General features: G+C 50.0%; 6 protein-coding genes across 6 annotated transcripts; 5 read left to right on the forward strand and 1 right to left on the reverse strand.

Annotated features, from left to right (window-relative positions):
* Positions 1–819: 819 nt before the first annotated feature.
* On the forward strand, positions 820–1794 carry M431DRAFT_496082 (hypothetical protein; the record flags this gene model as incomplete). Its single annotated transcript, XM_024917454.1, has 4 exons — positions 820–1063; positions 1130–1272; positions 1333–1569; positions 1633–1794. 4 exons carry the CDS (start codon positions 820–822, stop codon positions 1792–1794), a joined length of 786 nt encoding a protein of 261 aa, XP_024773805.1.
* Positions 1795–2181: 387 nt separating this feature from the next.
* M431DRAFT_509135 (hypothetical protein) lies at positions 2182–5105 on the forward strand. Its single transcript, XM_024919238.1, has one exon. It carries the CDS (start codon positions 2395–2397, stop codon positions 4960–4962), a length of 2568 nt encoding a protein of 855 aa, XP_024773806.1. The 5' UTR covers positions 2182–2394; the 3' UTR covers positions 4963–5105.
* Positions 5106–5517: 412 nt separating this feature from the next.
* Positions 5518–7108, forward strand: M431DRAFT_509136 (hypothetical protein). Its single transcript, XM_024919239.1, has 5 exons — positions 5518–5797; positions 5909–6024; positions 6091–6117; positions 6235–6365; positions 6465–7108. Exons 1-5 carry the CDS (start codon positions 5765–5767, stop codon positions 6839–6841), a joined length of 684 nt encoding a protein of 227 aa, XP_024773807.1. The 5' UTR covers positions 5518–5764; the 3' UTR covers positions 6842–7108.
* A 687-nt stretch (positions 7109–7795) lies between these two features.
* M431DRAFT_555555 (hypothetical protein) lies at positions 7796–9526 on the forward strand (the record flags this gene model as incomplete). Its single annotated transcript, XM_024921424.1, has 2 exons — positions 7796–9022; positions 9117–9526. The coding sequence occupies 2 exons, from the start codon at positions 7796–7798 to the stop codon at positions 9144–9146; spliced, it is 1257 nt and encodes a 418-aa protein (XP_024773808.1). The 3' UTR covers positions 9147–9526.
* Positions 9527–9690: 164 nt separating this feature from the next.
* On the reverse strand, positions 9691–14097 carry M431DRAFT_482952 (hypothetical protein; the record flags this gene model as incomplete). The annotated part of the gene is made up of 5 exons (XM_024916083.1): positions 9691–12411; positions 12467–12564; positions 12765–12857; positions 12920–13555; positions 13614–14097. The coding sequence occupies 5 exons, from the start codon at positions 14095–14097 to the stop codon at positions 9691–9693; spliced, it is 4032 nt and encodes a 1343-aa protein (XP_024773809.1).
* Positions 14098–14401: 304 nt separating this feature from the next.
* M431DRAFT_117894 (hypothetical protein) lies at positions 14402–16016 on the forward strand. The gene is made up of 2 exons (XM_024912016.1): positions 14402–15064; positions 15415–16016. Exons 1-2 carry the CDS (start codon positions 14462–14464, stop codon positions 16009–16011), a joined length of 1200 nt encoding a protein of 399 aa, XP_024773810.1. The 5' UTR covers positions 14402–14461; the 3' UTR covers positions 16012–16016.
* The last annotated feature ends 134 nt before the right edge of the window (positions 16017–16150 follow it).

The following is a 16150-nucleotide window of genomic DNA, read 5'->3' on the forward strand; positions in this document are numbered from 1 at the left end:
AAGAGGTGGAATATATGGAATAAGTCAAACAGCATTCAGCGACTGGAGTTTGCTTTGCTTTGCTTTGCATCTGCATGATGACGGCATTATTCTGACGTCTATAGAGTCGGCGGTTGTGTGAACTTGGGTTTTCTTTCTTTTCTTATCTTTTGAACAAGACTCATTCAAAATTACTGGCGCTTCAAGAAGCTATATAGGAGTTTGGAGTATTTTTTTCTTGACTTGCGTGGGACACTTGGGAACAGCCCCAAAAAAGAAACCAGCTTTACACATGTTTTATATACAACGCAACCACTCTGGATTTTGGGCACACTACAGCTCAAAAAAGCTTGAAACAGTCTTGCATTACAACATACGCCGTTGGAGAAACTGCATGGAGGGGATCTTATCTTGCATACTATCTAGAAATGCTTCTTCCTAATATTTGTTTTACTACTGCTTTGGCAGGCATGCAGGAGGGAGGGGCGACGGATTGAATTGTGTACTTGTATATAGAAGTTAGTTTTGCAGTAATAGCAGATTGCAATGTGATTATTCAAAATGAAAGTGCGAGTGATGCTACAGAATCTCAAGATTCATGTTGTCTCCTGCCATCACAGGGTGACTTACTTGTGGCATTCAACCTGGTGAACTCTCTCTCTCTCTCTTTTCTATCCTCTTCTTTTCGTCACTTCATTCAACTACTATCGCTTATTATCCAAACTATCACTTACTATCCAAACTATCGCTTACTATCCAAACTATCGCTTATTCAAACTACAGTCTATCTTTTTCTGAATATTCTATCGGCCATCATCCCCTTGAAAAAGGGTTTCAATCATGTTATCAGCACAAGCTCACCTTGTCTTTTGGGCACTCTCCTTCATCTCTCTCCTAGCGCAACCGCTCCGCCCTTCGCTCAAAGAGCATTTCGATACCAACGGCGAAGTACAAGGCGTCTTGGAGTGCGCAATCTTTTGCTACTTTGTCTGGCTATGCCTCTTCATCATCGAATTAAGGACGCGGCCCTCTCCTTACAAGCTGCCGAGCAAGCGCAAGCAAAAACGGCAACCCCAGGCGAAGGGTTAGAGACGGATTCCTCAGACGGTTGGCAGCGTGACCTTGTGGAAGAGGGATTTGTTCTTTGAAGTTGGGACGGGACTCATGTGTTTGATTGTGGGCGATGCAGCGTTATGGGCGAGCGGTGTCAAGGAAGAGGGGGTCAGGGGGAAGATTGTGAGGGTGCTGGGGGCGTATTTTTATCTTGGGACGGTTGATCCGATTTGGCGCTACGTGAGTTTTTCTTTTTCCCTCCTTTGATGCTGTTGATTCTGAACAAGTTTGGGATAACAGCAGCTGAGGCACGATATGATGCTCTTTTCGAAGGCGGTGCCGGAGCTGATGGTTCACAACGTGCTGGTTTCAACTGCATCCATCGGGGCGTTGTCTTTTACAGTGGAAGCGGCAGCGTTTGTCTATGCGGGGGAGCCACTGGACGTTCTCAAATTTTGGTTTGAAGGCACGACGAGGATGCACCAGGTCTTGGTCTTGATGTTGCTTCTGACGCCTTTCGCGGACCTGGCAGACACGGTACGAAGCAAAGGTTGATTTTCTTTGTTTGAGACAAGGCTGACTGACTCCATGTGTGTGTAGCTCGTTTATTTGTATCTCAAGAGATATAACTACAAGCAGTACTTGGCGCAGATTGCGGAGTTGACTCGACTGAGGTCTCGGTCCATGATTATAGAAAGATTGTGGGTGATGCTCTGGCTGTGGTGGATGTTCTCCGTGCTCAGGGTTTACGATTATAGGTGATGAGCCGGGTGTAGTAGATGGCTGGAGATGCTATTTTGGGGAATTTTTTGAGCTGGATTGGTATTTGTTAGGGTTTACTAGCGAGAGGTGATGATGTCTTTATTTGTATTGGCTAGGCAGCGAGTATGATAGCGAATAACAGTGAACATCATGGATTGATTCCATGACACTTTAAATTGAAGAGATCTAACAAAGCACATGTGTTGCTACAGATGGATGGCTGAGGCGCTAATAGGCTCCAGGTCATGTTTTAGGCGCTGTTGCCTAGGTAGGTAATCCGCTGTAAGTGACACAGTCAGCAGCTCTACAAAAAGGCTCAGCTTCCAAATTGATTCCGTGCACGATCAACCTTACTGAAACGTCAACACCATGTGAACGGATCAACTGTGCAAGCAACAGCCAAGAAATCGCTGCCAAACCTTTTAACCTCGATGCTTTAATCCAGTTCTCTAATAATAACCGCTATCCTCTGCAGAACTCATGGTCCAAGGCACATGCGACCTCACAGACACCCATCCCCCTTCACGCTCCTTGTTGGCGTGTAAACGCATCAGCACAAGCACAAGTGCAAGGCTATCTACCTCTTAATTCGCTTCCAAAATGGACGACATGGAATCCAAGACGGCTTATTTCAATCAACTCTCAAGCTTTTCCTTCATAAATGATGGGATGCGCGATGACGACGCTTTTGATGCGCGCGAGGAGAGACAGAGAGAGCTTCACAGGGGCTTCTTTCAGCCTGCGCCCAGCTTACATGCCCCTGATCAACAAGGCCAAACACAAGGACATGGACAAAGAGCACAGCAGAATCAACAACCTCAAAAGCAACAAGACAAATCTCTGCCTGTGAAATCAAGGCGGCTGCAGCATCTTACGCCCCGAAAAGTTATCGCAGCGCCTCGACCTGAGTCTGGAAAAGTCATCAAGGGGACTGGACCGGGGAAGCCGAGGCCAAAGGGGCGACTTGGCGCGCTGCTGGATGGCGTGACGGATGTTGTTCAAGAGACGCCTTCTGTGGACTTAGAAAAGAGAGGCAAAGAGGTGATTATGATTGAAGATGGTCCCGAGCTGCCTCGAACGTCGGCGTCGTTGAAGAGATCGTTGGACAGTGCCTCTGAGGAGTCGTCATCGCCATCTGTTAATGCCAAAGCTGGGATGGCAACAAAAGCAGCACGTGGTAATAAGAGAGGGCGTATTTCCGGACCGAATGTGCGCCCTGAGGCTGAGCAGATATTCAAGGGCTTGTCGTTCTTTTACATCCCGGACAATGACATTGCGCCGGCGAGGCGGTTGCGGATTAACAGAGCAAAGGAGTTTGGGGCGACATGGACGAGAGACCTGATGACGGCTACCCATGTCGTGGTGGAGAAGAAGCTTGAGTACAAGGATGTTGAGAAGATGTGGCCAAAGGATGGATTTGGGGGTCGAGCGCCGCCCAAGGTGGTTACGGAGGACTACCCTCTTGATTGCATACAGTTTCGTGCCATTGTGGATGCTAGCCAGCGCAGGTATCTTGTAAATGGCCAGCCAGAGGTGGATGAACAGGAAAAGGAGCCCGAGGTTCCTGTTCCTACTGCTGATTCCGGAGCCCAGGAGAAACCAAAGTCAAAATCGACAGTAGGCTCGCTGCCGCTGAAACCGCAGCATCATAACAAAGCGAAGTGGGATTATGTTCCACCGAAAGGAACGCCTTCTCAGAGCGAGGAATCGTCACTAGGCAGTCGTGTAACAAGGAGAAAGGCGGGAACGGTGGCTGTAGACTCTCAACCTGTTGTGCTTGATTTGGAAGATGGTGGCGAGCCCAAGAACGACATATCGAACAGTGATACGGGGATAGAGAACCCTAGTTTGATGAAGGATGGTGGCAAAGACAATACGCCATTATTGCAAGACGAGTTGTCAGACTACATCTTAATGCTGCAAGAGTTTAGAGATTTACCGCTAGATATTGACGAGGAGGAGGATGTTCAGTCTCCGAGTAGCGAAGCGAAAGTTCCATTGGATCGCGATCATCGTTCTGAATCGGAGACCGAATCACAGCGGACGAGGAGATCGTCCAGGAGGACTCGACCAACCAGCAAAGCAATAGCATTCGAAGACCGATTCGCTTGCAATAGAGCCGGGAGGAAAGATGCTAACCAAAACAATCCAAACGCACGCACTATTGAGATATTACAAAGGATGAACAGCTACTACGAAAGGGTCAACGATCATTGGCGGACAATTGCGTACCGAAAGGCCATCAGCATCTTGAAACAGCAGAGCGTCAAGATTACCACCGAAGAAGAGGCATATCGACTCCCGACCATCGGTCGCCGACTGGCGCAAAAGATTGAGGAGATTGTTACAACAGATAAGCTGAAGAGGCTTGAGTGTGCAGAAGAGGATCCTACAGACCACGCCTTGCAAACATTTTTAAAGATTTACGGCGTGGGTAACAAGATAGCAGAGCAGTGGATTGCGCAGGGCTGGAGAACGCTCGAGGATGTAAAGCAGAATGTGAAGTTGACGCCTAGTCAGCTGATTGGCATGGAGCATTACGATGATTTGAACACTAGGATACCGCGCAAGGAGGTGACTGCGCTGGGTGAAGTTGTCAAGAAGGCGGCAGCTCGGATCGATTCGGCGGCGCAGCTCATTATTGGGGGCAGCTACCGCCGAGGCGCGGAGAGCTCACACGACATCGACTTTATTGTGACGAAGCCAGGGACCGAGTCTGTGGCGGATCTCAAACCCTTTCTAAACAGCCTGTTGGACCAGCTGGAGAGAGACAAGTTCCTAGTCGCTCGTTTAGCATCATCTCGATCAGGCGGCGACGGCAGCAAATGGCACGGCTGCTGCGTACTACCCAAGATCAAGGGCCTCAACGACACGAACGGCGAATACCGGCCGATCTGGCGAAGGATCGATTTCCTGCTGGTCCCCGAGGTAGAGCTGGGCGCGGCGTTGATTTACTTTACCGGCAACGACATCTTCAACCGCAGCATGCGGCTTTTGGCCTCTAAGAAGGGCATGCGGCTGAACCAGCGGGGACTGTATAGGGATGTGCTGAGGGGGCCGAATCGGGCCAAGATTACGGCGGGGGAGCTGGTGGAGAGTAGGGATGAGAAGAGGATATTTGAGATTTTGGGGGTGAAGTGGCGGGAGCCGTGGGAGAGGTGGTGTTGAAGTTGGATGTTGTATGATGGCTGATTTGGTAGTCGGTACTATGTTTAGAGCTTAGAAGTGCTTGACTTGCATATAGCTGGCTAGGTTGCTGGTTCTACGATGAGCCGTTGGAAAGGAGTACTCTGGACTTAATTCATTTTCTGATGTACATGATTTAATGTATAATGTCTGTTAGCTTTACGTACAAGTGATACCATACATAGGTACACGTGGTTGGATGATATGCAGAAGTGCCTAGCACGAGGAGAAGGAATCACATGTGAAAAGGCAAAAGCGTGGGGTAAAGACCTGGAGGTGGCGTCCCGTCCAAACATCAATCCCTCAAAGTAATCTGGCATCTGAGTCTAACCAAGAGCTGAGCTACAGGCGGAGATTTTCCATCTTTCAGCAGTCTCTAGCGGGCAGCTCCAGGGGACTCTCTTCCGCTCCACCCTCCCCCCAAAAAGTGACGTATTTGACGCTTGCTGGCTCCGTCCGGGGTTCATAATCGGGTTCCCCATATTTATCTTATCGCGCCAAATCCCGACCGAGGCTCAAGTCATCAGCAGCCGACCGATCTGAGCTAAACCGAAACCCTTTTTCCTTTCTACATACGAAACGTTCAAACTCTCTCTCCTCCCGAACTCTCGATCTTACTTTGCACAACTATTCGCAGCAAAATTCTCCAATCTTCTTCTTTCTCTTTATACTATTTTAGGTCCTTCTTCGTCCTCTTTTGTGCGAGGCTTGTTGAGGATTCTCGCGCTCCCTTTCTAGCGTCCGTGTTTGGTACATTGACACGGGCGTCGATAGCCGAGGCACCATGGCTGCCTCGTGGATGTTGGAAGAGTGGAAGGTATGGATGGGCGATGCGGTTCACTCCCCTTGGGGATTTTCCCCTCCGATTGAGACGAAAGCAAATGGAGAAACAAAATGTCAAGACCGCTGGCTCACTCTTTTGCAATAGGCGTTTTTGGAGGGCATCGTAGTAGACCCGACATACCATGACGTCTTGTCGCTCCTCAAGACGGCGCGCAACGGCGCAGTCTACGGGACAAAAGTGCGCTTTCCGCACGCGCTGGTGTAAGTTGCGAATGGTGCACGGAATGGATTCGGGATGGGGTTGTGCTAATGTGTGTGATGCGACAGGATGATCTTCCTCTTCCGGTCCGGAACGTACGTATTCCCTTGTTGACGATCCCGACCCTGATGGCGATGCGATGGCGATGGGGCGAATCTATACAGACACACGCATACATGGATATCAGGTATTGACTTGAGTTTGGATGCTAGGTTCCGAGAAAAGGCGTCACTGGTCTTTCGGGCGACGAAGAAGCATGCCACGAACCTGGCCAAGTTTGCTTCTATATACAAGATTACAATGTTGGCGCTGAAACGCTATGGCGCTACACCTGGCAAGGAGGGTATGATATCTTTCTCTCCCACACGTCCTCTTCCTATCACTCTCTCCGTATGAGTATCGAATTTTACCAATCCCCCTACTCACACATTGCTGCGAACAGGCCCCTTCGACTCCTTCTTCGCCGGTCTCCTCGGCGGCTACATCGTCTTCGGCCAGCGCTCCAAGCGCTACGGCAAGATCTCGTCTGTCAACCAGCAGATTGTCATCTACATCTTCGCCCGCGTCGCCCTGGCCCTGGCGCGCATCGCCGTCAAGCCCGGCCACGGCCTGCCCGTCGTGTCGAGCGAGCCGCTGCACTCGCAAATCACCCACTACGCCTGGCCCGCGTTTGCGTCGCTGTCGTGGGGCATGGTCATGCTGCTGTTCAAGCACCACCCAGAGGATCTGCAGTCGAGTCTGAGGAGCAGCATGACTTATATCTACAAGGACTGCGACAGCTGGGATTCGCTGAGGACTTTGGTGTGGCATAACAAATAGAGCATGTGAAAGTGGTCTTGTTTAGAGCGAGCTCTTTTTCTTGGATTTAACAGGTATACTGTCGGCGTTGATGTGTACTGCCATTTGTTTCATAGTGTTTTATTGGAGGGCGTTTTTGCTATTTGGATGTCTCGAGAGTGTTAAGCGGCAACAAATACATTGCATGAGATGGGACGCGGAGAGAGAGAGCATTGGACAGGTGTTGGTCTTGGACTTGTTCTCGGGGTTCTTTGCATTATATATACAATTGAATGAATCCCAATCAACCATTTGTGAAAAGTTCCTTTCTTCTTTTCGTTCTGCAAGCTGGCATAGATTCAATAGTTCAAGTTGATCGGTTGGCAACTGGAGCACTCAAGCGGAGGACAGAAAAACCGCAACCGAGAAGATTACCAACACCCACGCGTTGAATTATGCATCTGTTCTTAAAGTATCTACTATTATATTTATATTTCTTTATTAATTGCCACTATATCTATATATTTCTAGTAACTACTGCTGTATCTATATCATTGCTACTATATCTATATTTTTATTATAACTGCTACTATGTTTATATTCTTGTAGCATTTGCCGTTATATTTATTTTTTATAGTAACTGCTACTATAAAAATATGGCCAAATTCGGGTGCTGGCTGAATAGTTACCTAGACGTTCCCTCATAAAAAAAACTACTTGGTAAGCTAAGTGAGTGCTTATATCGCTGAATGTAGGTATGCATGTATTTCGTTTTGCGGTGTCGCCTTTTCTGACCTCCGCTTGGCACTGCAGTGTAATGCAATCAACTGCTGCATCTTCTATTTTGGTGTTTTAGCGGTCTTCCGGGAGCTACCCCGCTATAGCTCGGCGCTGCCCCGCCAAAACCAGCTCCAATTCATCTTTAGGCAACACACGCATCGACTTCTCTTTCAACTCCCATCTTCACACATCTTCATCCACAATCTCCATCCCGCCATGGCTCCCAATCCGAAGCTCGCCGCTGCCCTTTCCGCCGCAGAAGCAGAGTCTGGCGAGAAAGGCGCCATCTACGAAACCATCCTCTCCGACATCCAGACTCTCGCCTCGCCAACCACGGCAGCCGATCTCGATGCCATCTTCGACTCCTTCTTCGGCCAGAGTCTCGGCCTCGTGGCCTCGCGGTCCTTCCTAACTACCTTCATCGCCACCCTCAAGAGTATCGAAAAGGAGAGCCTGTGGATCGAGGTCGGCAATCGCACGCTGAACAGACTGGCCGCCCAGCCATCATCCTTCTTCGATGCAGCTGCCACCATTTACGAGCTCGTGGCCACGGCTCACGAGAACAACGAAGACTTCCTCGATGCTGCAAAGGCCCTCGCCGAGATTCCGCTGGATAGCTCCCAGAGGAAAGTCTCAGACGCGGACAAGGCGCGCGTGTGGGTTCGCATCGTTCGGAACTACCTCGAGGTTGGCGATGACACCGCCGCCGACATGTACATCAACAAGCTCAAGAACATCATGCACACGGTCTCGGACCCGGACCTCAACCTGCACTTCCGCCTCTCGCAGGCCCGCATCCAGGACGCGAAGCGGGACTTCCTCTTCGCTGCCCAACGGTACCACGAGATCAGCTTCTTCCCCACCGTCGCCGAGGAGGAGCGCCTTCACACGCTGAGCATGGCAGTCAAGTGCGCTATCCTGGCTCCCGCCGGACCCATGAGGAGCCGCATCCTGGGCAGGCTGTACAAGGACGAGAGGTCGGCGCAGCTCGCCGAGTTTGGTATCCTGGAGAAGATGTTTTTGGACCGCCTGCTGTCGCCCGCAGAGGTGGACAAGTTTGCAGAGGGCCTGCAGCCGCACCAGTTGGCCACCACCGCCGACGGATCGACTGTTCTTGCAAAGGCCGTCGTGGAGCACAACTTGCTGGGCGTGTCGAGGCTGTACAACAACATCCAGTTCGGTGCCCTGGGAGCACTGCTTGGCCTGGACGCCGACAAGGCCGAGGAGACGACCGCACGCATGATTGAGCAGGGCCGACTAGTCGGCCGCATGGACCAGCTCGAGGGCATAGTCCGGTTCGAGGGCGGCGAGGCTTCTGGCGAGAAGGGCAGCGGCCGTGCCGAGGTTATCGCAAACAAGGAGATGCGCAGGTGGGACGCCAACGTCGAGAGTCTGGCCGAAGAGGTGGAAAATGTCATCAATTCTCTGCAAAAGGAGTTTCCCGTAACGTCTCCCCCCATCCCCCGCGTTTACGTTCTTTTTTTCGTCTTGAACTATCCACTGTATTTATGCTAACTTTTCAAATCTCGATATATAGTCCTTTGTCGCAGCGAATCTTGTGGCCTAGGATCTATCCAAGAGAGATATCGATGGGAGCGATGCAAAAATGGCACCGGCGTTCACGGAGGAGACATTCAAAGGCGTTTGGGATGATTTTAATGTGGCAATGATACGATACAACGATAAAACATCTGCAAGGAGTTTTAAATCTCTCCTTTTCTTTTTGGTTTTTGCTACCTCTTCTTTTTTTATCTTCTTAACCTTTTTCTCGCAGGCAAGCATTTAGACTACACTGTGTAAAAGAGCAAGATGTTTGTTATAAATGTGCTAGCTGCATAGCTAACATTTCAATCTCTGACGTGACGCCCTTTGTATATAATCTCGAGATGCTTCCTTCACAGGTCGCCATTTATTATACGCCTCATCTACTCGGCAGCCCACAATCCCACGTCTTCCATATGCACATCGCTTATTGTACACACATGCTCCGATTTGTTGAAAGCAGATTTAAAAAGAACGCAAATCCCATGACCCATTGTCCGTCCACTCATATGTATTGTTTCCATTGTTCATCTCAGCAATCATCAAAACGCCTTCCCGCCGTTTCATCTTTAATCTTCAATATCATCATCACTCAGAACCAGTTTCTGCTTCAGCAGGCCTGTGACTGTGCCAGTTTTTATGCCCATCCTCTTCTTCCGCGGAGTAGCCTCTTCAGATGGCTTGTCTGTCGCCCACGTCTCCCCCATAGCGACCTCTTCATTAGCATCCGACTCATCGTCCGGTGCTACGTTCACGCCAGAGAACGAAACAATCTTTTCGAGGTCTCGCTGCCGTCCCCCCGTCTTGCGGCCACGGGCAATCTGCGCCATGTACGGGAGCCGGTCAAGAAGTAATTCACGACGAGCCGTGCTACCCAGCGTAGGTATCGGAGAGCTGTCGCGCTCTTCTTCCTCTTGGTTGGCATCTTTAGACACGGGTGCTGTGCCCGCTTGCTTCTGGTTCGAGGTTCCCGAGGTCTGGGTACGGCGAAATATGCTCGCTCCGTCCATGATATTCCTCGACGGAAGATTAGCCTCGCCTCTCAAGACTTTCCCAGACCAAACATCGATGAGGCCTTCAATCTCCTCTTTTGTTCGCCAAAGCTTGAGACTGGTGGGATAAAACATCTTGAACGCATCACTACCCTTTTGCATAGTCCACGTCTTTCTTTTAACGGGATTGGGTAGGGAGAATAGCATGCCGCGCACTGCAACCTGAAACGTTATCTCATCTTGGCGAAGAACATGGCTTGCTGAATCTCCAAAGTTTCCACTGAACCCGCCACGTCCGCCGAAAAAGACATCTCGGGAAGGGCTGAGTAAGTCGGCCAACGAAAGATACTCGATACATTCGTTGACGTAGTCCATGGGAGTCGAAAGATCCATCGGATCTGTGCCTTCGCAGGATAGTACGTAGTTCTCGTGAAGAGCCGAGATGAATGTATGTGTATCGGTGCCCGTCTCATCGATTAGTGAATCGACAGACACCAGTGATGCCTTTGGACGCGAATACTGCGAAAGATAGCTCGGCAGCTTTTCTGCAGGGTCGTTGGATGGCATATCATCCCGCTTATTGTAGACCACCTTGCCGACAGCATGGAAGATGCCCAAGCTAGCTTCTCGCTGAGATATCTGTTCGAGACTCTCCTCTTCACCACGTGTGAGGGCAATGCCATCCTTTGCTCCTTTCTTCTGTTTTGTAAACGTCACTTTAGATCCCCAGTCAGCATCTTGGTCTCCTTTCAAGCAGAGAAACTCGAGCGATGATATAGCGCTACGAATGTCTCCAATTTCACCGAGCCGCTTAAGAACAAGTGGTCCTGGAGTTCGTCTGCGTCCCGACTTTCGTGACTCTTTCTGTACAACAAGTTCTAGGGCCTTTGCTAGTAACGAAGGAGCTATCGCGTTGAACTCGATCAGGCCAACCCCAGGGTGGCGCAGAATCTCCGGTCCGAGCAGGCGATGGGCAGTCAAGCTATCCGCTGAAGCGGACGTGGTCGTCAGCAGAGTCTCTGAAATGATGATAATAACAGGCGTAATTGGCTCCACTCGTCTCTGCTGTCCAAAGGCATGTAGGGACGGCGTTTGTGTTGCCAGATACTGAAGGATGCTGCGCCGAAAGGAAGAAAGCGCAGTCGAGCTCCGAGAAAATGTGTTTGGAAATTCTTCAATAAGAATCATCTTCTTCCCGTTGTTATTGGGGGGTTGTGAGGCATTGTTTGAGCTTGCCGGCGTGGACGACGGCTCGGGTTCTTCCAAGTCTAAAGCCCCAAACTTGCCTCCTCGCCCGAGGAAATCCTCAAACTGCGCGGATGCCGACACAAACCCAGTTGTTGAGTTTCCGGCAGGATTCTTCCACTCCAAAATCTCAGATCCCATGTCGTTTGCCAAGAGGCGAACTGTCGTGGTCTTCCCAGTGCCGGCAGCGCCTTTCAATATCAGCAATCGCTGTCTCATCCGTCCTCCCATGACATCTTCAATCCACTTCCTAACGTCAGACACCTTTTTCTTGTGTACAGCAAGCTCATCTAGATTCCGCGGGCCGAATCGTTCCGACCAAGGCCGTAAATCATCGTTCAGTGTATCCGCAGACGCAGGTCGACTAGGCTTTAGGAATCTTTGGCTCATGCTCAGTGAGCTACTGGGCACGGAATGGGCAGCGCCGCTAGCGCCTTTCAATCGTTTCCTCACATGCTGCCCAACGACACTGGAAGAACTAGCTTTGAGCTCTGATATTTCGTCGTCGTCGGAAATAGGATCGGTAATGAGATCGTCTATCGGTTCCGTCGTTCTGTCGGTTCCCAAGCCTGGCCTTGCCACTTTCTGTGCCTGCTTGGAGAAGAGCGTCTTCAAGTCTGCCGTCTTTGCCTTGTCGTCAACCTTGCTTGCAGCCCTGGTCTTCTTAGGGCTGCTGAAACTCGTGCCATTCTTTAGCGATCGCGACGGCCGAAGAGGGCTGCCATTGCTAGAGGATTGGCCATTGGCCGTCCTTTTCTTCACGGGACTTGGAGACGAAGTGGGCGCTCGTAGCTTTGCCGGTGAGTTTGGCGAAGATAGAAGGAAATTAGTCAAGGTGTTGGCCTTTGGCTGCTCGTCTTCATCCTGGGACGCCTCAACGGTATTCCGCCGGCGACGCTTCGCAGGCGGTGCCATTAACGCGACTGAATCATCCGGGCTGTGAAGATTCCATGCAAGTCGGGAGTGTGAGGCAGGATACAAGTAAGAAATCAACCCAGCAGCAGCGATAGGAGGGGCTGATAAGGTATTAAGAGTGCAGCATGGGCCTGATATCTGAAGGGAAGAGAAACAATCTTGGGATGCCTAGCTAAACAAGTTGTCCACGTACAGTGCAAGAGATTAGCGCTGATAAATTAGCACTGTTTGGCATTAGGCAGTCGCTACCGTGATAGCTCAAGCTGAAGGAGCTCGACACAGGCATCAATGCTACACATCACCAGAGCATGGATTATATGTGAATATGAAAAAGAAGAGAGTCAATTTTTCCCCATTATCCAAAATTTCATGCCTTAGCCCATTTGCATTATATCACGGCTCGCTTATTACGCCGTGCCTCATTTTCCAATTTAGATCATATCCAATCACCCAACCAGCCATCGTCCCAAGCCCATTTTAGTGAACCCAACCGTAGAAGTTGTCCACAAAAGTCACTGCAGCTCGAAGATAGCGCTCGTGAACATCACCCCATGTGCGAGCAGCCTCTCTTATAGCTCGTATCGCTGTAAGCATCATGTTAGTATTCAATTACAGCTCTCTCTAGCATCAGGGATCGTAGTCATACCTTTGACAAAGTGTGCATCCTTCGACCATGGCGAATTCAATGCTTTGTCTTCCACATATTTCCAATTCTTTCCTTTCAAATCACTCTCAACACTATCAGGATCTGGCAATGGCCGGTCCTTGATGATGAAAACGGCCAACACGAATAACCACCATTCTCTAACCAGCGTAACGTGGTGTTTGGGTGGCAGAAACGGGAGAAGAATCCGGACAGCGTGGCTAGTGGTTAGCAAGTGAACGAAGTAGAAGTCATATGCGTGGGTTCCTGGCTGGACAGTAGCCACGAGCAACGCGACAGCTGCCTCTTGGGACAGCTCAAATTGTTTCTTGGGGTCCTCGTCAAGATCCCATCCGTTCCAGTACTCCAGGAGGAGCGACTCATTCTTGTCGAGAAGTGCTTCCAAGTCATTAAGCGGAAGATCTTCCGGTACTTTGTCAAATCTACTATCCTTAGACATCTGGACCAGGAGATCCAATGGGGCCCGCGACTTCAGCGGGGATGGCTTCGTATATGAGCCATTGTCGAGATACTTGTGGAAAAAGTTGTACTGGACGGAGGTGAGAGCAAGCGCCTCCATGGCGACCTCTCTGCTATCCACCTCATATGCATAGCCCAGGTGAATGAGCGGATGGCCAACTATCAAGTATTAGCATGTGGACAGTAGAACGAGTAAAGTGCTTAAAGAAATTCCTACGGCCGCCTATCAAGCCATGGAACAACGGCTCTTCGCCACTAAACAGAAAATGTTGCAATTCCTGTTTCCAGTCGTAGGCAAACTCCATGGCGAGCTTATCTTCATAGTAATCCACAAAGGCCCTTTGATACTCTTTATCCCCCAGAAAGTCCCTCCAGTCCTCGTCAATCAGCTCGGAAGGCGACGGCTCCCAAGGCACCAGGTCTTTGATCTCGTCATTGTAAATGTCATGCAGCTGCTTTTCATTTGCTCCAAGAAGATATGCTGAGCTGAGGATGTGAACATTGTGATTGTCAAACCGGAGATCGTTCCAAAGTATGGCGTAGTTCGCATGATTCGCCTTCAGTAAGTGCTTAAGACAGCGAGCCCGCCTATCGGCATGTGTTTCAATGTGATGGATTTCCACGGATGGCAAATCAATGGCCTTCTTAGGTCGGCCCACGAGCAGGCTCGCGCCTGGGATATACGAGAGAATACCTGACATTGTTCGGCCGTGCTTAGAGAAAAGGGAGAAGAACCAGTTCACCGAGCTCTTTGGCAAAGTGATGAACTCATCAATTGTTGTGTTGGGGCGAAGAATACAACAAAGTACATGGATCCCGTGGAATCGTTCCGCGCAGCTAAGATTTGTGGGGATGGCATCATGGTGGAGCTTGTACTTCTGCAGCTGCTGAGCCGTTGGTCAGTGACGCAACAGGTCACGCGTCGCGTCTGTTAAGCCACAGACGTGAAAATGCTTAGCCTCAGCTTCAGCAGCGTCAAGCCTCAACCTTGAACCACGGCCAGTCGTTCTATCAACCTACAATTCAAGCAAGAACTCCAGCTCGCAGGAAGATGCTGAGCTAGCCATGGCGCAATCAGATACCGCTGTTGGCTCCATATATGCCGAGCTGCTCTCGAATATCAGACAAGTGTCAGTTAGAGCCACGCTGTCGTCGCCATCGGATGCGACGACCAAGGCCGAGATTCTCGATGGCGGCCGTCGCATTCAGATTCAGCATCAGGGCGAAGTAAGATCACTAGACCTTCCAGCAACTGTCCTAGTGCGATCTACGATCCCTATCCCAGAGAATTCCTCACAGGACTTGACCTGGAGGCTACCGGTGCCGGCCACTGAGACTCAACTGACAAGGTTCTCTGCCGAGAACCAGTCAGTGCCTTGGAGCTCTACGGATCTCAAAGTCGGCTCCTCTATTTGCTGCCGACACTGCAATTACAATATTGTCCAACGAGACCGTATAAAGTCATGGAAAGATTTACCCAGCGAGAACTGGGCAGAAATGATGGAGTTTTGGCACTGCCATAAGCCTCATGACCATGAGCATCATGATGGCGAGAATCTGTCCAAGCGCGGATACGGAGCTAATAGTGCAATTACCGCCCAACCTGAAGTCGGGTTTGTGGACCTCACTTCCTTCATGTTCTCCGAGTCGGACTGTGATGGACTGTCAGTAAGTTTTCACCAGCTCCCCGCAAAGCTCTCTGCTCTTAAGAAGTGGGGAAATAGAAGGTGGCCTAGTCGAGTGTATAAACACCTCTCAGTGACCCGGCCACCGATACAATTCCCCAAGAAGAATGCATTGCTTTTCCCAGATGATTCTGGGCAATTTTGACGTCCGTACCCTTCTCTAGCGAGAACGGGTTAAGCGTCCGAGTTGTTAAAGCAGTCTCTTACTTTTCATCCAGTTTCCAGAGATGTGGGATTCGGGAGATTAATGGAGATAAATCTATAAACTTCGTAGACGTGATTGTGTTGCATTGGCTTCCCAGGACGTAGGACGGTTCAGCTTACTAGCAGCAGTTTTCTCGCCCTGATTCGGACGCCTCCTTCGACGCCAGCAAAGAAGCTATTGATGATACCGATCCAGTGAGGCCTTTACGTATCTCCTGCAAGACTTGCCGTGCAGAAATAGGAATCTATAATGCCCTGGCAGTATCTATTACCCTGTTCAAGTGGCAAGTAACTTGCGAAACTGGCTCAGCCAGCCAAGCTCCAAACAGCTCAGAGTGCCTTGCAGCCACTCTAATAGCAACCATATCACGATCGGGCTCATCCAAATCCGTCGTGGCTTCACATACGCTTGATGCTACCCCAGAAGGGCCGCAATCGGAATTATCTCAGTCTCTCCACCTCTGGGTGCTTAATGCCAATGTCGTGTATTCCTCCACGATGCGCGAAGGAAGGCGGACAGCGATAAAGGTTCTCTATCAAGATATTGATATAGAGGAAGGAAATAAGCTTGTCGATTCTATGACTTCAGGCGTCCAAGAAATCAGCTTCCCAGCGGCTGCTATCAGCGCAGCTCGTCAAATGCTCCAGGAAAGTAACAGCTTATTGCCCAGCTCTGAGCGGCTATTTCAGCAATGGCATGTCGGTTTACTAGAACGTTGGAAATAGATGAGCAATTTATAAAAATTGCGTTCAGAATTTATGATATATTAATTGGTGTTCATACTTTAATTTCATTTGGCATTAGTGAGCCGGATCTGAAGGCCGTGAAGAGTAAGTGGCTACTCAAGCTACTATATATCGCGCA

This window comes from Trichoderma harzianum (assembly GCF_003025095.1).
Source record: "Trichoderma harzianum CBS 226.95 unplaced genomic scaffold M431scaffold_7, whole genome shotgun sequence".
Taxonomy (NCBI): Eukaryota; Fungi; Ascomycota; class Sordariomycetes; order Hypocreales; family Hypocreaceae; genus Trichoderma; species Trichoderma harzianum.

Coding starts and splice junctions, on each gene's coding strand:
- M431DRAFT_509135 (XM_024919238.1), top strand. CDS start 2,395: ATGGACGACATGGAATCCAAGACGGCTTATTTCAATCAACTCTCAAGC.
- M431DRAFT_509136 (XM_024919239.1), top strand. CDS start 5,765: ATGGCTGCCTCGTGGATGTTGGAAGAGTGGAAG. Junction 6,025..6,090: donor CGCTTTCCGCACGCGCTGGT/GTAAGTTGCGAA, acceptor GTGATGCGACAG/GATGATCTTCCTCTTCCGGT. Junction 6,118..6,234: donor TTCCTCTTCCGGTCCGGAAC/GTACGTATTCCC, acceptor TTTGGATGCTAG/GTTCCGAGAAAAGGCGTCAC.
- M431DRAFT_117894 (XM_024912016.1), top strand. CDS start 14,462: ATGGCGCAATCAGATACCGCTGTTGGCTCCATATATGCCGAGCTGCTC. Junction 15,065..15,414: donor CGGACTGTGATGGACTGTCA/GTAAGTTTTCAC, acceptor TACTAGCAGCAG/TTTTCTCGCCCTGATTCGGA.